The 24,266-nt window shown below is 34.0% G+C and overlaps 1 protein-coding gene across 4 annotated transcripts in view; it reads right to left on the reverse strand.

The window, feature by feature from the left end:
• Positions 1 to 24,266, reverse strand: part of BBS9 (Bardet-Biedl syndrome 9) — a 286,617-nt gene that overhangs the window by 208,394 nt on the left and 53,957 nt on the right. For all 4 annotated transcript variants that reach the window (XM_017734464.1, XM_017734463.1, XM_017734466.1 and 1 more), the window contains 9 exons: positions 21,817 to 21,893; positions 19,648 to 19,701; positions 17,719 to 17,821; positions 16,906 to 17,010; positions 14,990 to 15,004; positions 11,400 to 11,540; positions 9,112 to 9,207; positions 4,764 to 4,936; positions 2,770 to 2,922 (listed from right to left, as the gene is read on the reverse strand). In XM_017734464.1, coding sequence (XP_017589953.1) covers positions 2,770 to 2,922; positions 4,764 to 4,936; positions 9,112 to 9,207; positions 11,400 to 11,540; positions 14,990 to 15,004; positions 16,906 to 17,010; positions 17,719 to 17,821; positions 19,648 to 19,701; positions 21,817 to 21,893 — 917 coding nt within the window. The remainder of the gene's footprint in view (positions 1 to 2,769; positions 2,923 to 4,763; positions 4,937 to 9,111; positions 9,208 to 11,399; positions 11,541 to 14,989; positions 15,005 to 16,905; positions 17,011 to 17,718; positions 17,822 to 19,647; positions 19,702 to 21,816; positions 21,894 to 24,266) is intronic.

The raw sequence follows: 24,266 nt of genomic DNA on the forward strand, positions 1-24,266 counted from the left end.
TAGAAGAAAATCTTAAACAGGACTATAAAACCAAAAGTACTCACTGATGCCTGCTTACACATTTCATTATTGTCAAGATGGAAAGTAAAGCTCAAGTTTCCTTATAACAGACCAACCAGTAATTTTATTGGGGCACTAAATACAGCCTGCCTTGTTGGTAGTGTACAAGGCTTAATGCAAAAATTTACTTCATAACTAGAAATGCTTTTTACCAGGGAATACAATGCAGCTGATTAATTTTCTCCAGTTTGACATCTATAACTTTGACATATACACATTGTACGTCTACCTACATACCATACAAACACAATTGTTACTTGAAGAGAAAAACTGAAAATGAACATTTAGAATCTACTTTAGTTGTAAAATTTCAATCAGTTCAGAAATATGTAACAATTTGCAGGTGGGCAAAGAAACCATACAGAACACATTTAAGGTAGGTATTTATCACACCAAGGCAATGAAACTACATGAGTTGAATATTCATTATTTGATTTGTAGTTAAAAGGTTGTTCATAAAAACATAAAAACAGTTGTATAACTGTTCTGATGTGAGGAAATACAGGCACCAACCAATAAGAGGTATCTTTATATCCCTGTGGATTTGCAGAGGTTTTATTACTAAAGCGTCAATTAAAAAAAAAAAAAAACTACACCGTAATAGTTATTCTATTAAGAATGTAATTCATACAATGCCCAATTCCTGGAGATTCTGTGTTAAAAAGATTAATAAAATCACACACTCACTAACTGAAAACCCCTTTCTGTTCTAGACGAAAAGGTTTGGAATACCCTACAAAACCAAAATATAGACATTTCCCTTCTGAGTACAAAACACAATGTAAGAAGTAACAAAACCATGCTTAGCTTTGTATATAACAATTACTTTAGTGAAAAATGAGAGATTAAAACAAGGCAATTTTTTCTCAATATAAAAATATTTTACATAAGAGAGGAGATGGGATTTTCAGATAATTATTAAGAAAATAAAAGGCATATTTATTTCAATGTGAAAAAGCTACATGCTTAAAAGATTTTTTGGACTGAGACTTCATTCTGCTCATATTTACCCAGCCTCATTATTCCTTTTCAGAAAACACATTTATCATATTTTGAATACCTCAACTATTTGCATTAGACATACTTGTTCAAATAAAGACAGAGTATGATACTGAATTTTAAAAATACAAAGTCTTTTCTAATACAGAAAATGCAACATTGGGCAATTTCATTTCATCCTCACAGAAGAGTCAATATTAAACCCTACCACAGCTCTCACTTTCAAAACAACACATGCAGCAGTGAGGTATCAATGGCAATCACCATTTTACTACACTTTGTTTATAATAACGATAACAACATTTCTTTGTTGGAAGGGGATTCCCACAAAGAAAAGAAATTAAAAAGGAAATCTACCAAGAAGTCTACCAAGTTTAAACAATTATGAAAAAATGTAAACATTTGTTCTTTGAAAAGAATTCTTTTTCCTCATTCTTGTTTCAACTACACCCATTCCAATTCAAAAAGCCTACAACCGCAATGTTAAGAAAAGCACCCATCTAATGTTGGTTTGAAGGACTTTCAAAAATAAGCTTTGGCAATATGCATCTATTTCAACAACCTGACTTTTGCCATATTCTCAGAATTCAGCTTTCAAATCAACTGCGTAAGAAAACTGTCAAGCACATCCTGGTTGTTCAAGTTTAAAGCAGAAATTTCTACAAAGCAAAAGCAGACCCAAGAAATTCACTTATGTTAATTTTTCAGGCTTATTTAGTCATGCCATTTCAAAGCATTAAAGAATAACCCATCTACCACAATACCTAGTATTTATTAAAGCAACCTGAAAATCCCCACTTTCAAACTTAAATCATCCCATGTGAACTCAGCAAAGAGTGGAATATTACTGGGAACTCAGTACAGACTGGAATAAAAGCAAATCTGACTTACATATAAGCATACATGGAAAGACAGTTTTCTCTAACTTAAAGAAATGTTTTCTTAGATGAAACAGTAGGGGGAAATACTTTTCCTTAACACCTTTGGATTCTAGTTGTTGTGATATACAACACTGCACAAAGGTAAGTCTTTTTTCCAGTAAGGACTCTAATTGTGACTCAGCTTCTCAAACAAGGCATGTCAGAAAGTAAAATCAGATCCTCCAAAAGAAAAGCACAAAAAAGCACATACAATAACTTTTTAACAAGGGGACATATCATGAAAAAGTCATTCTAAAGCAACACAGAGCTGAGGCAGGAAGAAAAACTGGTTTATTCTTTGTCCAGTATGGGGATGCTTTGGGAAGGATTTTTTTTAACACTGTTCTTCTGCAGCTATAACATTCTGAAACGATTAGAACATAAATCCCCATAGGAAGGACATGGTCAGTCTCAGACAATTTTGTTGTGAATGTTACACCAGCCAAACCATTCCACCAGTTTACAGTGTACCATAAAATATTTACACAAGCTATGAACTATAAAATATTTTCACATGAACTATAAAATATTTACACTATCAACATCAGTTAGGAAAGAATGATGTGCTGTCAAGCTGGTATGACCCGGGAGTAAAGATTTTGTGGTCACAGATTAAATAAAACTATTGCAAATCATCTGGAAAGTTACAGGGACTATTAGGTTAAACAAATTACTGCTTCCTGGTCTCTTGGATGGTAAATGTAACCAGGAAAGCATAGCTTATATGCTTTAAGCTAGGTTTTACCAACAAGATAAAGAAAGGCTAGGCTCATAATCAAACTGTACTGACCTCTCTGAATGTTCCTTCTAGCAAGGTGTCCAGATGTTGAAGAGGAGCTGGAGTTTTGTCTTTGAATCGTGTCAGCAGTCGCCGCTCAATAGCTCGAAACTGTACAGCCCTTTCAGATAACAGCTCCTGAAACTTCTCAGCATTCAAACGTAGCTGCAATTTAAGGGTTTTCAAGAATTCAGGTTAAGGGTCATATACATTTATGTATGCACATTCCAAATGAAATGGGAGAAGGATAGGAAAATTTTTGAGACAGAGTGTAATACTCAAATATGACGTCATTTATGCCAGTTTCATACTTCCCAATCCTTGTAGAGCTTAACACTTTCAAGAATTATCATTTGCCACTGGAATCAAAACTAATTGTCAGCAGCCACAATAACCTCTGAAAATGCATAAATATCTCATCAAGAAGCCTATTAACAAGAATGGAATTTCACTACCAAGACATGAAGGCTTCTTCTTGGTTTGGTGTGCTATTTATGACACGTGTACAGTGTATTGGACTTGATATTCATTGCAGCAGAAGGTAAAAGGTTATTCCCTTAGTATTCCCTTAGCATGAATAGAAGTACTGAATTCTGTACTGTTTGAATGATTGTCTTTTTCTGAAGTTAAATCCTTTTTGCCTTTATGTATACTGATTAGCTACAGCAACAAAATTCCTTGAAGTGTTCACAAAACATTGAACATTGTACATCAAGTGCCTAGATAATAAAAATTCCTATTTTTTTCTTTTAATCACCACTTTCTAGTATATGCCTCTAAAATAAAAATGACTAAAGATGAGTCTTTTAAAAAGCTGTGATACCTCTGTACAGCTGACATGCTATAACTAGCAGAAGAAACGGCACGACACACAGCTTTCCAAATGTAAGCAAAAGTGCCCCAAAATGAACAGAAAAAGTAAGTTTCTTAACTTTACATACCATATTATATTTTAAAATTTGCAAATGTCATTCTGTCAGTACATGATAACGAAAAACAGTTCAAGGGTGCTAAGAGAAAAAGAAATACTATGAATTTTTACTAGAAGTAGTAGGAAAAAGGGGACATCTCAGGTAAGGGACAACTCAGATAATATTCTCCTAAGCTTCCCAAAAGAGAGATAATATTCTCCTAAGCTTCCCAAACTAACAGGGATGGAAGCATAAGAATGCCTTTAATAGATCATTTGACATTTTTTAGACCAGATAATTACAGTAAAACTTCAGAAATGTCAAAAGAGCCAGCTGCAACATAGTTAGAGTCTAAATTAGCATCCCAGAAATCACACCTGTATTTCGAACTTCAATGTATTTAAGCTTGTTATACAATCTACAGAAGCCCAGGTTTAAGGTATTTCTACAATATCAGTCACTTAAGAAACATCAGCATTTTTTACTTTCCAATTAGTTGAAAGAGAATAGAATAACTACTCGAGAGCTTGAGCTATAGACCAGGATCTAAGCTGACCACTCAAAAAATCCCAGAAAATCCCAGTGACAACTTCCATCTTTCTGTGTGGTGATGGCTCCACCTCACAGAAAATTTAGCAGTATGAAAGAACATCCAATAGCATTTCTCATTTTTGCATACATATGTTGCTGCTTTTGCCCAATACACAAGTTTAATAGAAATTTTCAAATAGCTATGCTCTTTTTTTTTTTTTTTTTGGAAAGTTGTGGGGGAAAGAATGCATATATTTTACTTTATTAGCTATTTCTACAAGCTAGCTGAACCACTGGAGATTTTCCATTGTCACCTGCACAGCCAAACAGGAAAAAGTAATTACATTTCTCTGATTTCTGGTCTGGCAAACCTCCTTGAGCCTCCAATGCTACTACTACAAGGGCAGGTTTTTTAAAATCTGATGGGACTTTCCCTTAGATACAACTTTCTATTTTCTGAAAGCCAAATGCCTGTGATACTATAGGTAAAATCTGATTAATCATTGCACTAACATACAATTTTAAACTAGCGACCATTAGCAATTCATGTATTATGTAACATACCTCAAAATGTCGATCAATTAGTTCAAAATATTCTTGCAGGGGAATTGAACCAGAAAAGGTGCAAGCAAAATCCTTGCAGGTTTGCTTCTTGAAATGTACTTCTAGTCGGTGTATGAGCTCTTTTGTTACCAGCCAAAGGTCTTCCAACTGATCGCTCTGAATCCTGTATCGTTCTTCAAGAACAAATACCAGACTAATAAACACAGTTTTCAGACACATAAATTCACAGTACAACAGTTTAACTAACACACAAATTGAACTTGTTAACTGCATCCAAAGTCTACATGAGATTTTCTTAAGATGTGTACATTCAGTAGTGTTAAAGAAACACTTGTATTTTATTGATAGTGCTATGCTTCACTCTAAATACAACTAAAATTAGTAGAAGGTGATTCTTATCCATCTACATACTACAACTGTGTAAAAATGACTTAGTGTAGAAATGAAAAGTGTTAATATATACTGAAGTGAAAAAACAAATCCTCTTAGTTAGTGTTATCTGTCCCAGCAAATTCATTTAACTTATCAGATTTTAGTGACTTTCAAAATAGCAGGCTAGTGGAGTGAGATTTTACTTCCAGTTCACATTTGTATAATCCTCTCTCCAGCTTCTAGGAAATCAGTATTACCTAATACTAATACTAGTTCAATTAACAGAAGTAACTAATATTAACTGATAAATGTTGAGAAAAACATTGTGGAAAATCATAGCAGCCTTTTAATTTTAATTTTTTTCAGATAAAGCATTTTCAAACGTAAGTTCCTAACATCCTTTCATTACACATCTGCCAATAACTAGCAAAAAGAGAATAGACAGAAATGCAGCTATGAGGATTTAACACAAAACCTTCTTTTTTTTTTTGCCCTTGTTAAAAAGGTCCACAGTAAATCAAATTAACCAGACTTCTTTTAAACTTGAATGCACTTATTTTAAATTTTCTCAACATTAGTAATTCAAGTTTGTTTGACATTACCACTGGCATCATTCCCAGGATACGTATTTCACTGAATACAGAATGACAAATTCTGTTTACAGTGTAACAGGAAAGAAGCAAATTTTATTTAAAAACATGCTTGTTAAAGAAAAGAACACCATCTGCTAAAGATAGCATTCAACCTAATATCCATTTTTTAAACACTCACACTGTAATGGCCGGACTTACTGGGATGTATCATCATACTTTGTCTTAAGTGATTTTTCCTTGACGGAAATTAGCTCAGATGTTTTCAGGCCAAATCAACAGTCATTCTATTTATAATTGACATATCTAATACATTAATGGTTTAAAATGGACAAAACTAATTTCCTCCAAAATGCACATTTAGTTTCCATACACTGTTTGTTGGTCAATACAAACACAATCTAATTTTACCATGGCCTGAGCAGAGACCATTGCAATCATTTGCTTTATGTGATCTTCCAACTCTCAAAAACGACAAATTAGATTTATAAATGTTATAAAACTGAGAATCTGTAGTTAAACTAAACACATAGTCTAAACAGAAATACAGTAAAAAAAAAAAAGAACTGTGCTTCTGTTCATCCCATGTTTTTTATCACGGTTAACCAGCTAGTATTAGCTTTTTGTTAAAATAAGCTCCATTACAGAAAATTGTAACAGATTTTCAGAAAATTCTCAATCAGAGAAGCAGGAAACTGAGGGGCACCAACAGATTAAATAGGTTACAAGGTCTTTTCACACTACAACAGGCTGTCCAAATAGCACAACCTGCATTAGGAATGGTTGCTCTGCCAATAGGAGGTTTCAAAGATTCAGTTCACTTCTCAGCTATGAAACCCACACCAGAAGAAAAAAAAAACACCCACAATTAGCAGTCAAGTCTTCTTTACACTGTCATTAAAAGACACTTTTAAAAATTTCAGCCAAAAAATCCACCTTAAAGTCTTAATCTAGCTGGTGCAAGCTACTTTATAATATAGATTTTCTGTCAAGATGTACTTCAGGCTGGGCTTCTTTGCAGCTGTCTTGAGTTGAAGTAATATCTTCAATTACTACACTGTTCAAAATGGATTAGCTAATACAATTTAAAACTAACATGAAAACAGATGTTGCTCCTGTTTGCAGCTTCAGCAGTGAAACCCAACTGAACCTGAAGACCTTCATTGCTACATGCAGCTCTCCTCATTCAGAACTTAAGGTCCATTTGATAAGGAATATTGGAAAAAGAGGCCTTCTTCCATTGTCCATGATAAACCCCTTTCATGGAAAACCAGAAATAAGGCTTGATCTTAAAATCTTCTTTTACTTTTCTGAAACACCATTACTTCTAGTCAAAATTTATCTACACATACAGGTTTCTTTTTGAAGAACATTTCCAATTATAATGCTACATAAGCACTTTTACAAAGTATAAGCTTAGTGTTACATACCAGAGTAAGTACCTACCAAATAATACATCATTTCATCTACATTCATTAGTTCCACAGAAGATCTGTTCAGTCAAGCACAATCATTTTAGCAACAATGCCTTTGTATTATCAATAGTCTCTGTTCATAAAAATATTCCGAATTATGCTTGACTTATTTTTTACAAGTATTTATCTTTAAATAAGCTTTATTTAGGTAGCAGTTCAAATAAGTGAATTTCCCCTAAGACCTTCTCTAACCAACCCAATCCAATGCATGCAGTGAATGCTGGAAACTGGCTGCTAACATAGAAAGTGACATCATACCACTCATTTGTTTTCTAAAGTTAGGATTCCCATATACAGTAAATGAGTAGCCACCCTAAGAGAAACAGATATTGTGAAGCTCCTTTGTAAAGTTAACTTCACAAGTAAAGCAGTGTGGGAAAGTTTATTCTGAGACTGCAAGCGTCATTCCTAGCTGGTGAATAAACAAACCTGAGGGGAAAAGATTGAGCATTGGGGGTAGGGGTATGTGAGATTAAAAGTTATGGCCTTCAGTAGAAACTAAAATATATTCATTACATAGACACAAATTTGTCCTTACAGCAATCAGATTTAGCAAGTATGCAAAACAAAGTCCAAATCAAAGATTAAAACTGCAATCCAGGAAAAAGTTATTTAGAAACCCTTTCAATTGTTTAGTTTTTAAAAATTATCATTGCATATCTAGTTTATTTAAAACTGTTTAAGACCTACTATTCAAAGAAATACTAAAAACAAAGTAACACTTAAACAGCATGTAAATAGTGCATACAAAAAACCGATACAGATGGATTTGATCCTTAGAAATGTAAAACAATTCTTGGTACAATAAAAATTGCTCTCCAGATGGTTTCTGGTTTTAACATATATGATTACATTAGAAAAGGTATTAAATATTATCTCATAGCTCACAGATGACCCCATCAATATTTATATAGCCCGTCACAAACATGGATTTCTGAAAACAGTAAGGACGATTATCTCTGTGTTGAAAAAACTCCACATTGACAAACCAAATCGTGATTTTTCACTCAAAGCAGTTTCCACAAAGCATTCACAGAGTGTTCCAACTGAACCCTCTGCAGTGCACAATCGCTTTTCTAGCTTTTCAATCTGTAGTCTGCTGTATTAAATGAAGACTTTGTGCTCTGCTGGCACGGAAAATGCTAAACACAATTGAACTGATTTGGTTCCAAGGCACATGACAAGAAAGAGTTTAGCAAGTTGAGCAGTTGTACAGAGCAAGACCATACTCTTGAAAATTAAGAGAACTAATCTCTTTCGAAGAGCACAAATTCAGGTGGTTGGAACAGGACTATTTAATTCACAAATTGCTCTATAATACAAGAGATACTGGACCAGCTAATAGCATATCTGCATGTATGTTCATACACTCTGTAAACATAATAAGAAGGATCTTGAATCCATAATCTCTTACAAAGATATACAGGCATCTAACGGTAAGAGATGGGCATTTACTCAGACGTAGAGAAGCAAGTAGGGTCTGGTGCCTAATTTAAGTCAAGGATTACTGAAAGTCAGTGGAAAGTTAGAAAATTGCTTTTTAATCCCTTCCAAAAATTTCAGTAGGTGACTAATTCCAAATACAGATGTTGAAATTCCTTTGAGAAAAATGACCTTTTTTTTCCATTATTATAATGACTGTATTAGCTTATGAATAAAAACATTTCTAAAAACTTTAAGAAAATCCAATTTCTTCAGAGAACTGCCACTGTAGTGTACTATATTTTGAATATGACTTTTTGTTACACAATTTTGTACTTGAGAGGAGGTAAGAAACCATCAGTTAACACTTTGAAACTCCTGTGTTAATTTGCAAACACTGATTATCCTTTGTATGATCCACATTCTCATTTTGTACATATTCTAACTGATGATCAGGCTTCTTTTTACTCTAACAGTGTTAGAACTTACGTGATGTTTTTGAAGCAAGAAGAGTGGTTTTTGAACCAGTTAAAAACTCAAATCCCAGAGCATTTGCCTGGTCACCCTCAGACGGATCAACAAAGTCTGAAAAAGAAAGTAAAATACCACTTTCTGTAATTTGACACTGGCATTTAGCAAACCTCAATCCATAGCCAGGACTGTATCAACCTTTGCACAAGCAGGTGAATGAGATTGTTTCCCTTCTTAGGGTTTAAAAATAACAAATATCAGCAGTTTGGTACACCTTTCATTCATTCACAGGTGGAATGTGAGCCACACACTGCTTCTGTTCCCCAGCCTGAAAACAAAAGGTTGGTTTCCCAGAGGTTCAGTCTGTACATTCTAAAAAGAACCACAATTAGCATAGAGCCCAAAGATTACCACCTTTTACCAGATGCAAGGACACTTTTAATTCAGATATTTATGCAAAGCTTTTGCAGAAATTATCATTAAAATGCTTAAGCCCACTCTTGTTTAAGCTGTTAGCACAGAGCAATACAAACATCCAGCTTGCTAAAACTAGCTACTCTGCAAAGTCCATCCATTTCCACCTTTCTTTTCATTCCATGTAGTGGATTATACCAATTTTAAAGGTTTAATTTTAGAATACCATCTTTTAAAAACTATTCTTTGTCACCACTAGTCCCAGTACTTCTCCTCAAAATAAGACAAAACAGGGAGGAGAAGAGATACAACTTTTATTGCATTCACCAATAATTCAAAGTTTGCTCACAAATTGCATCATAAACAGCATACTTTTTTTTTTATCACTGTAAATGGAATGAACAGAAATCACAACACTTTAATGCCTCCTTTGTCCTCTGTTTTGTGTTGTACTCTCAACAATGCATCCCTAGGTTAAAAATAAAATACAATGTGCTGTTCTGAAAGCATTATTGCTTAGCCGTAATGGAAGCCCATTATTAAAAACTCAAAATACAGACCCTTAAAAAAAAAAAAAGTTGCTACGTTTCAAGTATTACGCAGCACATCCAGTTGAGAGAAAAGTTATATTTACCCTTAAAGTGAAGAGAATCATGCTACCAAAAAAAAAAAAGAAAACCCACAAACCAAAAAAAACCACACCAACAAAGCCTGCCTCACTGTTCTCAGACAAACATACTATACAAGCTTTAAAAGAGAGATGCAGCTACTCCTTAAAAATACAATAGTAAAGTTGTTGGCCCATACAGTTCTTAGCAAACCGTTCCAGTACTTTAGTCATCTGAAGTTCTAAAACTTAATCACTGCCAGACTGAATTTTCTCATGTTCTTTATAAGCCCTGTTTATTAATTTCTTCTTGTGCTAATATGATCATCTAGACCCATGATATAGCCACAAAATATTTACTGGAGTCAGCTGTACTATATTTATTTTGCCTGTGCATTATTAAGCTAAATGAGCCACTTTCTTTTAATTCTCCTCTTGAAATCTCTAGATAACATTTTTCTACACTTTTGAGTTATATACATTATATTTTATTTAATATCAGCAACCAGCACTCTGTTTGCCAGTGCACAGTAACATGATATCAATTTCCTGCATGGAAACATTTTGTGTAATGCATCCTTAATTTTTATTTGTTTGCTTATGATTACAACATATTGTACCACAGAGTATTCCTGTGGTAACTTCCACCTCCTCTGCTCAAATTATGAGCACATAATTACAGCAAAAATTATTTTCATAACATTACACTTTATAGTACTCAATTTCATTCTTCTTTTTCCAGTCCTAAGTGGAACTGAACTTCTCCTTCATGCTATTTTAATATAATGCTGAATAGAGAACACAGTTTGGGTTTGCATGTCAAAAAATAACACTATGTTCAAGTCCTCTTTTTGGTCCAAGAAGGCTACTGAAATTATTAAATATGATCAGGTTTAGACCAACATATCAAATACTCCACAAGTCATCCTCCAAAGTAACTGTATCCCTTACATACAGCATTTACGCACTTCTGCTTTGCCCTGCCCAGCTTTTTTTTAAATGAATGCCCATGTTTTCCCCATTACAACACTGCTTAAGTTATTTTATGTAAAATTATTGTCTGCATACATAAAATTTAGATCTATACCATATAAAGAAATCTTCAGTTTTACCAGAGGCAGGTATACTACTCCAGGTGTATTATTATTGAAATACTATGCCATCATTTCTTTCAAAACACATTTTTTAATATACTAACATGAACTTTTTTAATTACCTCATTACTTCACATGGACATACAATTCCTGTTGGGAGCTTCTAACACATTTCATATTTAAAAACCTACCAGGAAAAATGGTGACAAAACTGATAGGAGGTTTGTTGGTGTCAATAGTTAGCTTGTGGTTTGCTGCTTTTGAAGGTTGGGCTGGAAAGCAAATTAACTTCAAAGGCAGACTGAAGTTACACTGTGCAACTCTCGGTATTCCTAAAATGAAAGAACACAGATTCATTTTTCATTTCCACATTCGGAATGCAAGATACTTCATGCCACTGTCCTCAAAGAGGTATAACAAGATATTTAATGTGATTAAGGAATGCATGAAAACCACAATGACATAAAATTCTAATTTTTTTTAAGATTTCCACCTAAAATATCCTTAAATTTGAATACTTCCATTTACCTTCTAAAGTGACCACTTGTATATGCATGGGAAAGCAAGAGTTATTAACAAAACTACTGCATACTGTATTTACACTAATTAACATGCAATGAAGATTAGTTTTATTTAATGCTCTAGACAAACAATACCACTTTAACATAAACAACAGCTGTGTGATTACTCCCAATGCTTCAAATACAGAATTGAAGCATCAACACTTTCAACAGGAATGTCACAAACTAAATGCTTTTTATGAGCATATTTACTATTTTTTTATATACTCTTAGATAACATCTATGCAACCTTCATATTATCAGTCCGAGGTTTGTGGTTTAGAAAAAGAATGTATCCAATAGAGGTCATTATCCAAATGTATATTAAATTCTATCTTTCAGCTTATTGCATCATAATAAAACAGAACTGTTGAACAAACTGGCTCCTGCCCTGAGTATTGGGATCTATGATCACAAGCAATTTCATCAGAATGGTGCAGGAGAAAAGAAGAAGGTTTAACACACATTTAGAAAACACATTTGAATGTGTCAAAAATTTTCTCAGATATAAATATTGTTTAAAATTGCTGGCATGCCAGCAATTGCCTGGTATGTTCTATGCAAAATGCAAAAGTGCTCATTGCTATGAAATACAGAGTACTTGCTCTTTTGAGCAGACAGATTAGGGGGGTTTTAAGGACAATTTTTTTGCTGAAGCAGCTACAGGAAAACCTTGTTTAACAAAACAGACTTTTAGAAACAATAAATTAAGTTACTGTCAAAAAAGTCATGAAACTGATAGCTACCCAGAGGCATATGAAGAAAGTATAAAAATTGAGCTCAAACATTCAATAGCCATCCAAGCAACCTTTTTTGCTAGTAATTTTGTTTGCTTGCTCTCAGATCTCTTCCAGTGAAAAAATTACTTCTAAGACTCATCTCAGGGAAAAAATGCTACCCTAAGGCACAGATTCTTCCCTGTTAATTCACTAGCTGTTTTGGCTGGCTGATAATGCTTCCAAGTAACTATTCTGTAGCAGCTTGTAAAATATAAAATCAGAGAAAAGTGAGCAGAAAATTCATTCAATTCATTTCAACATTAGGGTATCTCCAGGTTCCAAGGAAAATTCCTGAAGGAATACTTGAAAATAAACCCAGGATCTTTCAGTATCATTAATTCAACTGTATCTTCATCATCAGATGGGAAAAGTAAAATTTTTCTTGATGACAACATAACACAAACATCTTAGTACTGAACTTAGATATGGAGACTTATCAACAGGAAAAAAATTAGGGTTGCAAAAGTAGGCAAAAATATTCTGATATATTTTTATATTTATTTTTATATTTTTATACTTAAGACATTTTTCTTGTTGCTTCAGCTTTTTCTATATAGTCTGTTGTCAGTCTGCCTCATCATAAACATAGCTTTTCAATATTTCAGACAAGGGTCAAATCAAAACTAAATCAAGTATTTTCTAGCTTTTGGAGGAGACTGGGGAAATTTCTAGACAATTAATCCAAAACAACTACATCTAAGAAAAACAAACAAAAAAGGCCAAAAAAATTTATCACTACAGTGAAAACTCTTCCTGGGAAATGTTTCAGAGTATTTCAGAATTTTAAGTGGTAGTAAGGAAACATAAAGCAGTAGCCATGTGTGGGAGTCAGAACTTCCTCAACCTGTTGATGTTACGTCTAGCAACACATCTCACTTCATTCAGAGTTGTGATACTTTGCGTGATACACAATTTTAATACTGTAATAAAAAAAAAAAAGTGGAAATAAAAATTTGGATTCTCCTCTTATCTGAAACAAAACAGATGATGTCTAACATATCTCATAAGGTACTAGCATTTAAAGGCATACTATGCACTTACCTGATAAAAGTAATAAAACAGTCACAAGCCCTGTGGATACTATTTCATTTCCAAATTCTTCATGCATTCATTCAATCATATTTGAAACATTAATGTGCATGACAAAAAGTATTAAAACTCAGAACTCCCAATTTAGGATGTTAAATATTCAGGGAATTCATATTTCTTCCGGTATTGATGACCCTGAATTTACATAGTCCAGTGCACCCCATAGGAACCCAAAAAGATCTTGTCAAAGGTAATTCTACAAAGTTTACTGTGCTTGGCAATATCCTCCTCAGCATAAGGTTTTCATCTTGTTTAGATATTTCTTAAAATAAAAACCCAATCTTTATTTTTAGAATGGTATTCTTTCAAACTATATACACTTATTTTTATATAGTTTATTGATAATTATTTTTTTTAATTACTTCGTGTAGCAGAAACGTGCCACAGGTTAATAGTTATTCTTGCCAAGAGCAGTATCTTATCGAGACAGTTCAAGCATCTATTTCCTGTAAAACACCTCAAAGCCTGCTGAAATATCTGGCAACCAGAAAAGGAAGGGAACCCTTAACAGTTATCTATATGCTAATTTTTACTCCACCTAGTAAGTGCGAAAGAACATAAGTATTGAAAAATAAGACTCAAATATACATACATCTATAACTTCTGTTTCAGAAAACTGCAAAACTGAAAACTCCCTTCCAGTTGATCTCTAAATCTAGGACAATCAACTTTTTTACCTTTCCAAAACGTGAAGTAAAGTGTACTTAAAATATTTATTTTCAAAAGTTCATAAAATACCTTCTACGAGCACTGCACCTTTTCAACACACTGCAAAACTATTCTTCTCTCTTTTTAGTCTACATACACATAAGCTAATTTTCCAGTCTTGTTTTGTCTCTTAATTGTACGTTTTCCAAGAATTGTATCTACCACAATCTCAACTAAGTTTTGTACTGCTGGTATTCTCAGACAGAAAACAGTCTTTTAGCCTTGAATAAGATGTTTCCAATAGGAATTGGAATGAAGAGATGTTGTGACATCATTCTCAGAGCTACTCAGCCCAAACAGCATAAATGCTGAATAGCTGTTTCGGTTGCACCAAAGATATAATTTAGCCACCTGACTGCTAAAACTGGGAGAAAAACAGATATAAGAAAGAATATTTCCAATCTCAATGTACAAGGAACTTAATACTTTGCAAAACTCCCATGTTACATGTGAGAAAGTGCAATATGCTTCACGAAGAAATGTCCTTACGATCTTCTTTTCTCTATATCCACACCTTCATAGCAACAAACAAAGAATAATAAGATCTTATAGAAATAATAGGCAAAATAACAGCTCCCTTCCAAATCTGTTTTATTCAGCATACACTGCCACTCATAAAACTTTGCATTTTTCGCATTCACTCACCTTCAGGATTGAGCTCTGCCATATGACCAGCAACAGGACAAAAGGGAAAAAAAAAAAAATACAAGATATTACTCAGATTTAAAAAAACAGGAAATGTAACAGGGTTTTAAGAACTTAAGCCACATTTGTTAAGTAGACAATACATAAAGACATAAAACTAGCCAAAAAAAAGACATGAGACCACATTCATCAATAGTGCAACCCCATCCAAGTGACTGACTCATTAAGCTTCAGCTGTATGAATCCCACAGAGATAGACTGAAAAGTGATTTGGCCACAAATATGGACATCTTAAAAAACTGAAGAGGAAACAGTCTCTGTTCAGATAAAATGAAGTCACAAAAGCACTTAAAGTTTGTTTACTAGTCTATTATACTTAAGGATTTGACTGCCAAGTAACACTAGTATTTGTATGTAATTCCACAGAATTATCTCAGATGAATAATTTAAATAAATATGAAAAAAATTAGCAGATCCTAGCCCTAACCCAAATTATGTTCCTTTACTTCTTCCAAATCCAACCACCAAAGATAGTTTTTAAAATTTATTTTTCATTTTCTATAATTCTGTTAGATGTCATGTCTGCTTGTTCTTTTTTTTTTATTGCATATAAACCCTCAAACACACTCAAGATGCAAGGTTTTCTTACTTCCCTAATCAAAAGGCCTGCAAAATGCAACTTAATATCTAAACTACAAGTGCAAGTTTTATTAGTATTACCTGAAAGAAATAACACATTCATTTTATGGTCTTACAAAGAGAAATTACAGAAACAAGACCAGCAAAAGAAAAAAAAAAACCACCAAGCTTTCAAAATCAGAGGATCCAAGACATTCACTAGTGTGCTACCTATTCAGCCATACCACAAAACCTGGCTAAGGCCACATCACAAATTTGGACAGTTATGAATGCACAGCATCTCATTCACAAGGAATACACATTATTTTTCTAGAAATAAACATTTCAGCCATCGCAAAGCCTAGACTACCATCATAAGCACAATGTTTCAAGTGTGAAGTGATACGAACAAAATGCTAACATAAAAGTGCTGATATAGGATAAGGTACTCAAGATCACCACCTTTCACAGAAGCCCTAAGTTCACATGCACTTCTTTGATGCCAATCTACTCCATTTGTGCTGGCACAGCTCTGTCTTTGCACAGTGAACCAAATCAGCAAATCCGGCTGAGAAACAACTGGTGACTGTGTGACCACAACAGGGGAGGAGGTGCAGGAGCAAAGCCAAGCAATAAGAGGTAAAGAATTTAACTAGTTTATGCAGCATTTAACATGGAAGCCCTGCCTACATAGAGCTTCTCAGTAGCTTGACACATTCACAAGAGTGTGTCTAGAACACTAAGTTAATCGATCTTTGGTCACGGATAACATGAAAAATTTACATATTCTATCACTAGGACATTAAAACATTAAAAAATAATGCCTTGGTTTCTATTTCTTTGGGTTAGTTTATTTGTTCAGAATGAATATGTTCATCTGTTAAAAAGGAAGTGAGGAATAATCACTCCCAGTGCTTATTCAGATCTCATTCTCTGTGGGGAGGCATTATCGTCACATTGGTTGGCAAACCTGAAGGGTGAATAGTCATAAAGATGTAATCAACTTCTCACTCCAAGAGGTGGTCCCTTAAGGAGCAGAACAGAAGCAAATTGATAGGACAGAGTGAGAAAGCTGTTACAGCTGTTTCCCGAGAAATAAGCTCATGATTTTACCTCTCTAAGACCAATTACATAGGTTGATGCAACACAAAACATTAACTAAAACTGAAGATTAGATAAACATTATTTCTTTAATTACCACTGCCTCCAGTATCTTTCAAAAGAACATTTATAAGAAATACATAAGGAAAAAGGCCTCAAAAAAAAGGCAAATCACTTTCAAGTCTCCAGTGGCTTACCTGTTGGTATATTATATGAAACCATACAAGTTCCTTCTAGCTCTGATGGACAACAATTCTCCTTCAAAAAGACAGACAGGACCACAGTTTCAGATGAATCTGGTTCTAAAAATAATACAAAATTAAATCAAGTAATAGCAGCGTCCAAATGAAAGCAACAGATTTTCTAGCACTTTGGTAATTATTCTACTAAATTATGATAGTTTCCATTAGTTCACCTTTATCAAATCACTGTATGTGTTTTTTTTTAATCCTTCATTTCTAAAAGGCAAACTAGGGCCTCAAAGCATATTGAAGCATAACCTATAAAACAATTCAGCACACTAAACATGGATAATATAACTGAAGCAGCAGGCACACTTGTCTGATCTTCAGCTCCACATAGTCTTAAAGGCAATCCCACCTGCAGCCTTACCAACGGAGGACCGCCAGCAGACAAACTTACTGTGCCTGTTTGTAGATCAAGACTGCCATTTGTACACAGACAGAAATGTCAGCAAAACAAAACAACCCAGCAGAAGTACTGCAGAACAATTGGGGCGTTTTTTGCCTCCATCATGAGGCTGCCACCCTGCCTCCCTTCACCTGTCACACATCATACCACGACCAAGGAAACAGCTCCATTCGTTTCTACTTCATCTTCCTCCACCAAGCAGTGTCTAGAAGCTGTGGAGTGCAGGCAAGGCAAATTTGTAATTGCTTTAACTGCTGTGTATCTGCAACAATGCACTCATTGGAAGCTGGACTATACCTTTTCCAACCTCAGAAAAAGTAATAGAATACAACAGCTGTGATGATACTGCCATAATTTACCTAAATCACCAAAGACAAACTGGTCACAGGTCACTGCTAAGGGAGCTTGCACACACACTGCCAGGCTTGGCTTCTGCGCAGTCACTCTGCTCTGGATTGTTATCTAGATCAAGAGACATACAGAAGTATTTAAAGAAAGCAACTAACTAATCTCTACAGCAGGAAAAAAAAAGTCCATAACCAACAGAAAGATGAAAAAAATCTGAAAAGACCACTGAAGCAACAATGCTTAAGAACTTAAAATTTCAACTTCAAAACCCCAATATTTTCATTTTACAATACCCATTTACTCACATCCAATAATGATACACAGTAACTTGAAGATTACAAAAACCTGAGGGGATTTCTCACGTTCTTTGTCATTTTAACCCAAGACAAAGTAAAGCTAAAGAATTAATTGAAGGGTTAATACCATGCAAGTGGCATGAGCATTCATTCTAACACAAACAAATATAAAATTCTGCATTTTTTAGATGACTATAGCAGAAAAAAAACCCAAGAAGAATAAAATCGAAGATAACCAAAGAAATCACTTCCTTTAACTGCAAACAGCAATGCATAGTCTTCTGAACAACTTCAAGTTTTATTTGATTTTTTTACTGCACACAAAATAAGGAAATCAATATACAGGGTACTCAGCACAACAGCTCCAGACACTGAGAGCTCAGCTAAACATAAAGAGTGGTCCTCATTGCTTCTATTGGATACAGTTATTTCACTGCAAAACCAATGGATATCAAAACTGTGTCCCTAACTCATATCTAAAATGAAAGTATCATGGTGACTGAGATCTGAATATGGTCTGCATAGACAGAGACCATATATCTAATATCATCTATTTTGCATTGCTGCCCTACCAAGGAGCTCACTACAGCCAGGTTAAATCAGTTTAGAATACTATTACTCATAAAATTACTCAAGTCTTTGACTACTTTAACATAATTAACATCAACATTGATTTAGGTTTAACAATACACCAGTTATAGGAACTTATCACATAAAAAGATTCTAGAAAATATTGAATGCATGGTAACTCCCACATTTACTATTTTTGTTTCACTAAAAGGTACAGGATGCATAAACAAGAAAACAGAATGGGTAATTAATAGTCTTCCCATTAAAAATCTTATGAAATATATAAATATATAGTTTATTTGATAAAATTATCACTGACTTTATCAGAATAATGGTTTTATCCTGTATCATTTTTAGCACTTAAAAATGCAGGGAAAGATGTTGGACCAAGTAAACCACACTAGTTTGAGGGGATCTGGTTCAAACATCAGCTTTTTCACTCAAGACAGAAAGAAAACTTGTAAGGCTCTCAAAAAGGAGACTCCACTGATATTCTTAGGAGATCATCCTAAAGTCAGAAATAAAAATTATTATCCTTTTTAGGCAATATTGAGGAAAACCTACACTTACACACGCAAACGCACACTTTCTTTACAATCAGTTACAGGCACCAGGTCTCATGACAAACTGAAATTTTCTAGTTAGATTTTCCTAGTTTTCTTTTTAAATAGCTAAAGCTATGTAAGTCTTTTTACAAAAGAAAGTCTATTTTTGTTTATTGACAACTAAAAAGGCAGCTGAAGATTATAAACTTCCCCCTTCAGTAACCAAACATTTATTGCTGTTGGAAAAAATATTCTCATGACATCAAAAACTACTTCATTCCATCCAAATAATGTTTCTGTGTCTGCTTATTGGTAAGCCTATCAAAAATAAAACTGCAATCACTTTCCGACTGGAGCAGAAGGCTTGCTAGAATGGCACCTTGTCATACCAAGGAGAAAAAAATTAAGTATATATTGCATTTCAAACTTCACTCATTTTCATGTTCTAAGTGAAACACACAGAAAGTGACAGGCTTGTTACAATTTGCCACCACTATTCAAATGCTGCTGTTTGAGTTAGGCACAGTACCTTTACTGTGACTGATGGTACTGCCCCTGCTTTTACCTCACTGTCAATGGCTTGCTGTGGAGAAAAAGATGAAAACAGAGTAAATTCAATGTTCCACATGAATGAGAAAACACAATAAAAGCAATATTACTTTCCTACCATCAACTTGGTAAATACAGAATTAACATTAAAGGACTTATCATTCCTATGACAGATTAAAATACACAAAATAAATTTCTGAGTTCCTTCTGAAAATGTAAAGTCTCTGTTTGAAATTGCCTGCAAAAAGGATAGCAAAAGGTCATGAATGTTGTATATATAAGAAACTAATATACTCTGATGTATATATGAATATTTGAAACTGTTTTGTTTGGCACACTACTTTTCACTGTATATTTATTCAAATTCTGTAAATACCTTCTGCTCTGCCAATATATTATATACACAGTATAGCATGTACTATAAAATCATCACACACTATCTTATAATCAGAAATATACCTGGAACTTCAAAAGAAAATTCTAGCAGGCACTTTGATACTCCTGCTAATTTCTATTGCAGTAGGCAATTCCTTCTACTTCAAAATTTATCTTGACCTTGTGGTCTATTTTTAATTTTATTTTATGCTTGTATTTCATTTTGAAACAGGTCAGTCAGTACAGTTACAGAAAATGTTCCCATTTAAACTCTTATAAAGAAACATTTCTCTCACTTCTGCTATAATACCAAATTACTGACTTGAACTTACACCTTCTCATTATAAAAGAGTAAATTAAAAACAATATAAGGGCCAAAGTTCCTAAGAAGTCAGGAAGATAATAGGCTCTCGGGGTTCTAGAAGTAGGACTTGCATTTGTACATTGTGCACCTTTTTCAGCTAAAAAAAGACAGATACTGTCATACTGGCTTGTCATGCTCTCTGGCAACCAGTGGTTGATCGTGAAACAATAGAAGGGGTATAAAGATATAGAACCCTTATCATATTCAGCTTTCAGAAATCACCTGGATTTCCTGGATAAGAGGCCACACACAAGAGGTGGTGTTAAATAACAGAATGGTCCTCCACTTGCTTATCTAATCAATATGTCTATATCCTCTTTGCTTTTATCACACACATCGCAATTTCAATCTTTTCACAAGTGCAGGAGTAGCATCGGAAATCCTGTCGTTTCCAAGGTAACTGCAGAAGCCCTAAAATCGTTCCTACACTTGCTTATTGATCCTTCCCCACAAAGTATTTTACCAGATTTTTCTTTCCTAGGCATCTACTGAAAGAACCCACAGAAAAGCCGACCACACAGGAAACTAAGATACATGGGCAGATAAAGATTCAAGACTGTGGTTTGATTGATAGACTGAGTTACTTACATATGAAAGAGACCAGTTGCATCTGGAAGGTTGAGCAAATGAGCACAGCAGCATTAGAGCATTCTGTGAACCTAACAGTTCTAAGTGTTGTGAGAGATTATTGCAGCTAGCCAAGACCATGTCACACTGTTCTTTTTCCAACAGACAAGTGCTAGGACACTAGCACACATTTTAGAGAGGTCCATTTATCAAAGAATAATATCCTTGTGTATTTTTTAAACAGTAAGTAGCTGTGGAAAATCAGTTTTCCAGAAATTAGTGGCCAGAAATGGCTAATAATAGATGACCTAGTATGTTCTGAAATGTTTGAAGAGTCTTAAAAGACAATATAAGCTCTCCCAAATCTTAATTTGAATAATTTTTGTAAACTACATACATATACAACATGAATAAACTAATTAGGCTGCAACACCAAAGAATATTGAATGACAGCTTGGAGAAAGATTATTTCTTACAATGCAGCTTGAGTGGTTTGAGTATTCTGTCTTTGAAAGCTCCGAGGGTTCTTCTACTGTTTTCCCCAATGTTAACAACTGCTCACCAGTACAACTTCTCACCACTACAAAGTTAATCCAGATCCTAAGTTCTTGTTCACTTATGTTTGTTCAGCCAAGAATCTAAAGATCCCCAGACAGAAGATAAATAATTTTAGTAATTCTAGTTAAAATCTTTAATAAAAGTGGGTTCTAATTAATATAAAACTAAGGGCCATGAAGCTCAGTCCCACAAATATAAATAGTAATCACTATGCATGATCAATCATTATTTACTCATGTGAAACCAATGTTCTCAGAGTAATTTCCTTTTTTAACAGGTACATACAGATTCTTCATCCAAATCAGGTGAAACTTCTGCTGTGACAGTTACATCTCTCTGTTTTTCAGATTCAGGCAAAACATCTGGAAGAAAAAGAAAAAAGCAAAAGCAAATCAGTTCTCCTTTAAGAAACATTCAACTATATTTCTAAAAATAATACAATTTCAACATCATCAAATCTCAAAGTTACATATCTACATCTACTAGTATAAAGAAAAAATAGCAATGCATATGATTTTGGAAACTTCCAAAGAAGCTTCACGATTTCTACAGACAGCTTAAACCTGGATCTCATTCTGAGTTTCTGATTTACATATGAAAAAGGATTTAGATGCATTCTGTAACAAGATTTTACACATAATATCCATGATCTTCAGAGACTGTAAGCTATTTTTAAACTTTTGTCCTCACATGTAAATGCCAATATACTTACGATGAATAACTACCTCCAAAATAACACACCCCACATCTCATGGCACTTTCATCTAAATAATTTGATAGGGAGTATGTTAAACAAAGAAAGATTCCCAAACAGTCTAATCTTCAGCACATTTCTCTGCATTAGGAGGTATATCAAAGTTTTATGTATAGACCATTACATGTGGCTTGATTAAAATGTGTTACCAGATGATTCCCAGGACTATCAACATGCAAGGCAAAGAATGCTACAAACTCACTGATATTCATGATACAAAACCTTATGCAGATTCACACATGCAAAAAAAAAAGTTATACAAATTAAAGCCTTAGAAACCATGAGGAATTACATAACCTTCTCTTAATAGTCTGGAAGTACAGTGCTAGGCTATTTGCATTTTTCTGAAAAGCACTTCTGTTTTCTAACATACTAAATGTATCGGAAAATGAAAAATCTGAACAGGAAATACATAGTTCCTAAAGTAACAACGAGTAAAGAGTTGATGTAAAGGGACAATTAACATACCAACTGAATAACTGAGAGCATGAGCACATTCAGAAAGCTGCAAGAATTTTATTACACACAGGGTCCTGAAAATGACCTAGAACTAGCAGACAGCACATTATCTCTTCCTAACAAGAGGGTCAAGGGAAAAGATTTTGATGAAGACAGAAAATAAGTATTCATTTTCTTGTGCTCAGAGAGAAATGCCTCCCTTTACTACAAGAAAGAAAAGCAAAACCTAAACACATTTCTCCAATACCACATAGAAAAGAAGTTTAGGCCTGTTTCATACTGCCAGAATTGCTAAGAACTGGTTCTGCCAATTACATATAGCTCAGCACAGTCCATTCTTTTTCTATCCCTTCTTAATAATTTCTCTTCTGGTTGCTTCTTCAAGCTAACTATGATGCAACCTCTGTCATACAGTCATTTTTCTATCAGAAGTATAACAGAGATCACAATCAAAGTTTACATGTAAGTATCAGCTTTTTGTTACTATTAAACTGAGCCAAAACACGTTATGTTTAATCACTTATGTCGTCCAGACTGATGCAAGTAACATTAGATTTAAGTGAGTATAACAGTTAAGATTTTTAAATATTTCATCAGTTTGTAATGTAAATCCTTATTCTTTGAAATGTATAAAACAGCTTAAGTTCAACAGTTTAATGGTCAGCACTGGACAGAAATACAAGACATTTATGGAAATAACTACTCTAAGGTTTTTTTAATACAATGACCTAATTCTAAATACCTTCCACGTTTGAAAGTCAAAATGAAACAAAGAAAAATTATTTCCATATATGGGTAGATATTTTCAAAACAACACAAGCTCTTACTGCACAAGCATGAATTCAAAAGACAGGAAAGTCAACGGGTCATTTTAAAGATTGTGCTTAGGAGTAACTTAATGGCAACCAAGGTTTGAGCTGAAGTAGTAAGAAAAAAAGGACAAAATGAAACAAAGCCAAAACATCCAAAATTGACAGGCATTCTTCATAAGTTTTGTTGTATAAAAAGGTTCTCCTACAAGTTTTACATCCAGTTAAAGCCAAACACAACATCCTTAGAGCATCTCTCCACAACAAAAAGAGCATTCATAAAAACTCATCTGAAAACACCACTTAGATCAGATTAGACAAATCGAAGAAGAAAAAGAAATTCAGAAGAAGAAATGGTGAAAAAGATCAACAATATTCATGGTAAGCTTGTCATTCATACCATGACATTTATTACAAAATTTTAAAAGGACAGCTACAGTTCCTTTCTCTCTCTTTAGAGCTTCCACACAACATGTTGAAACTAACAAGCTGAAGTTGATTCACTTCAAATGGAATTCTTCTTTCCATCATGTTATTTTTTCCTTTGGTTATGACAGACAGACAAAATTGTCAAATACCAGTAAGGACGGACTGTGGTAAAAATCAGTGGAATTTATCCACATCTATATGCTAAATAATACATTACTGGATTTGGAAAATTAAAATCCTGATATTAGTCTACCATGATAATGGATGAAATTACATGTAATTAC

This window comes from Corvus brachyrhynchos, unplaced genomic scaffold (assembly GCF_000691975.1).
Source record: "Corvus brachyrhynchos isolate BGI_N302 unplaced genomic scaffold, ASM69197v1 scaffold94, whole genome shotgun sequence".
NCBI classification, from domain to species: Eukaryota; Metazoa; Chordata; class Aves; order Passeriformes; family Corvidae; genus Corvus; species Corvus brachyrhynchos.